The sequence below is a fragment of the Aplysia californica genome, unplaced genomic scaffold (assembly GCF_000002075.1).
Source record: "Aplysia californica isolate F4 #8 unplaced genomic scaffold, AplCal3.0 scaffold00107, whole genome shotgun sequence".
In the NCBI taxonomy this organism is placed as follows: Eukaryota; Metazoa; Mollusca; class Gastropoda; order Aplysiida; family Aplysiidae; genus Aplysia; species Aplysia californica.
In genome coordinates, this window is record NW_004797377.1 from 496,098 (window position 1) to 497,532 (window position 1,435).

The 1,435-nt window shown below is 35.7% G+C and overlaps 1 protein-coding gene across 1 annotated transcript in view; it reads right to left on the bottom strand.

Moving 5' to 3' along the window:
- The window catches only part of LOC101849759 (28S ribosomal protein S29, mitochondrial), a 24,472-nt gene that overhangs the window by 4,842 nt on the left and 18,195 nt on the right, over positions 1-1,435 (bottom strand). Inside the window, exon 11 of the mRNA XM_013080950.2 lies at positions 796-888. Within this exon, the coding sequence (XP_012936404.1) occupies positions 796-888 (93 nt within the window). The remainder of the gene's footprint in view (positions 1-795; positions 889-1,435) is intronic.

The window sequence follows — 1,435 nt, forward strand, 5'->3', positions numbered from 1 at the left end:
AAAGTTAAAAGACTTCAAACTGTCCAAAACAATGCTGCATGTTTAGTTTTACGGAAAAAAAAGCGAGACTCTGCTAAACCTCTTTATGAACATTGCACTGGCTTTCTGTTGAGAAAAGAATTGTGTACAAGTTGGCCACCCTAAGTCACAAATGTTGGAATGATAATGCACCATCATATTTATCAAATCTGTTAAGACTGTACATTCCAACTCACAGTTTAAGGTCATCTGCTGGCAAAAAGAAATTTATTTTACCATCTATGAAACTTAAAACAATGTGGGAAAGGGAATTTGAACACTAAGGCCCAAAGATCTGGAATGCTTTAGCAAGTACTTTAGGAGAGATCAGATCTTTTGATTCATTCAAAAGTCAGCTGAAGTCGTTTCTGTTTTTAAATTAATAAGATGAATATTTGGAGCAATTTTCTTTTAGTCAGAACACAACGTTCTATGTTACTGTTGTACTTTGTACTGTATTGTAAAGAGCTCAGAGCCTGTGCACTTTAATCGGGGTTGAGCGCTATATAAATGTCATCTATTATTATTATTATTCATAATTTTAAAACCAAAGTTTCATTGTCCCATAGAAAGATTCAGAGAAAGATAACATTTTAAAAAATCACACCAACAAAACTGTCAATACTGTGAAATAACAAGGCAGACTTTGACTGACGAGACAGGCAGACTACTATAAATAAAGACCAGGCTTGATTCCATGACATTTGTAATCTATGAGAAAAAAAACCATGTCATATTTCTTTAACACAAATTTCTCAAGAGTTCTTATAACCATACCTCTTGGCCCAGCAGGTACTGTGGTGTGTAATCTTCTCTCAGGGACTGGTCGTTGCTTCCTTCATTCACCGTGCAAACCACAGCACCGTTGTTCTGAGAAAGAATGAAGTAAACACAAATAAAGGCATCATTTTCTACCTTCATGTAAGTCTTTTCTCACACTAGAATACCATATATTCGAATGAAATATCTGCCAAATTTTTATTTTCCTTAACAGATGTAATATTATAATACTCATGAAGGGCCTGTTCACCTATTTTGTTTGAAAATGTGTCATATAAGTAGGTAAATGCCTTTTTACTGTTTCAACCCCCACTGTGTCCCACAATAAAATAAAACATCAGCTCAAATCATATCTGACGATGGGGAAAAGTTAAAGGACAATGCATTAGTTGAAAGTTTTTCAAAATTCCAAAGACTGAAAACCACTAGATTAATCAGCCCTCATCTTCCCCCTTCTAAATAACATTTAAATAATTTCAAGCACTGATCTGAGGCGTGCAGCAACATAAACGCAATATCCTAATTACAGTAGTTTTACATGCTCTTCTCTCCTACCTTCTCAAGAAAAAGAAAAGTAGAAGGGTCTTTAACTGTGCCCTAGTGGGGAGTGTGTGTGTGTGGGAGGGGGGGGGGGGGA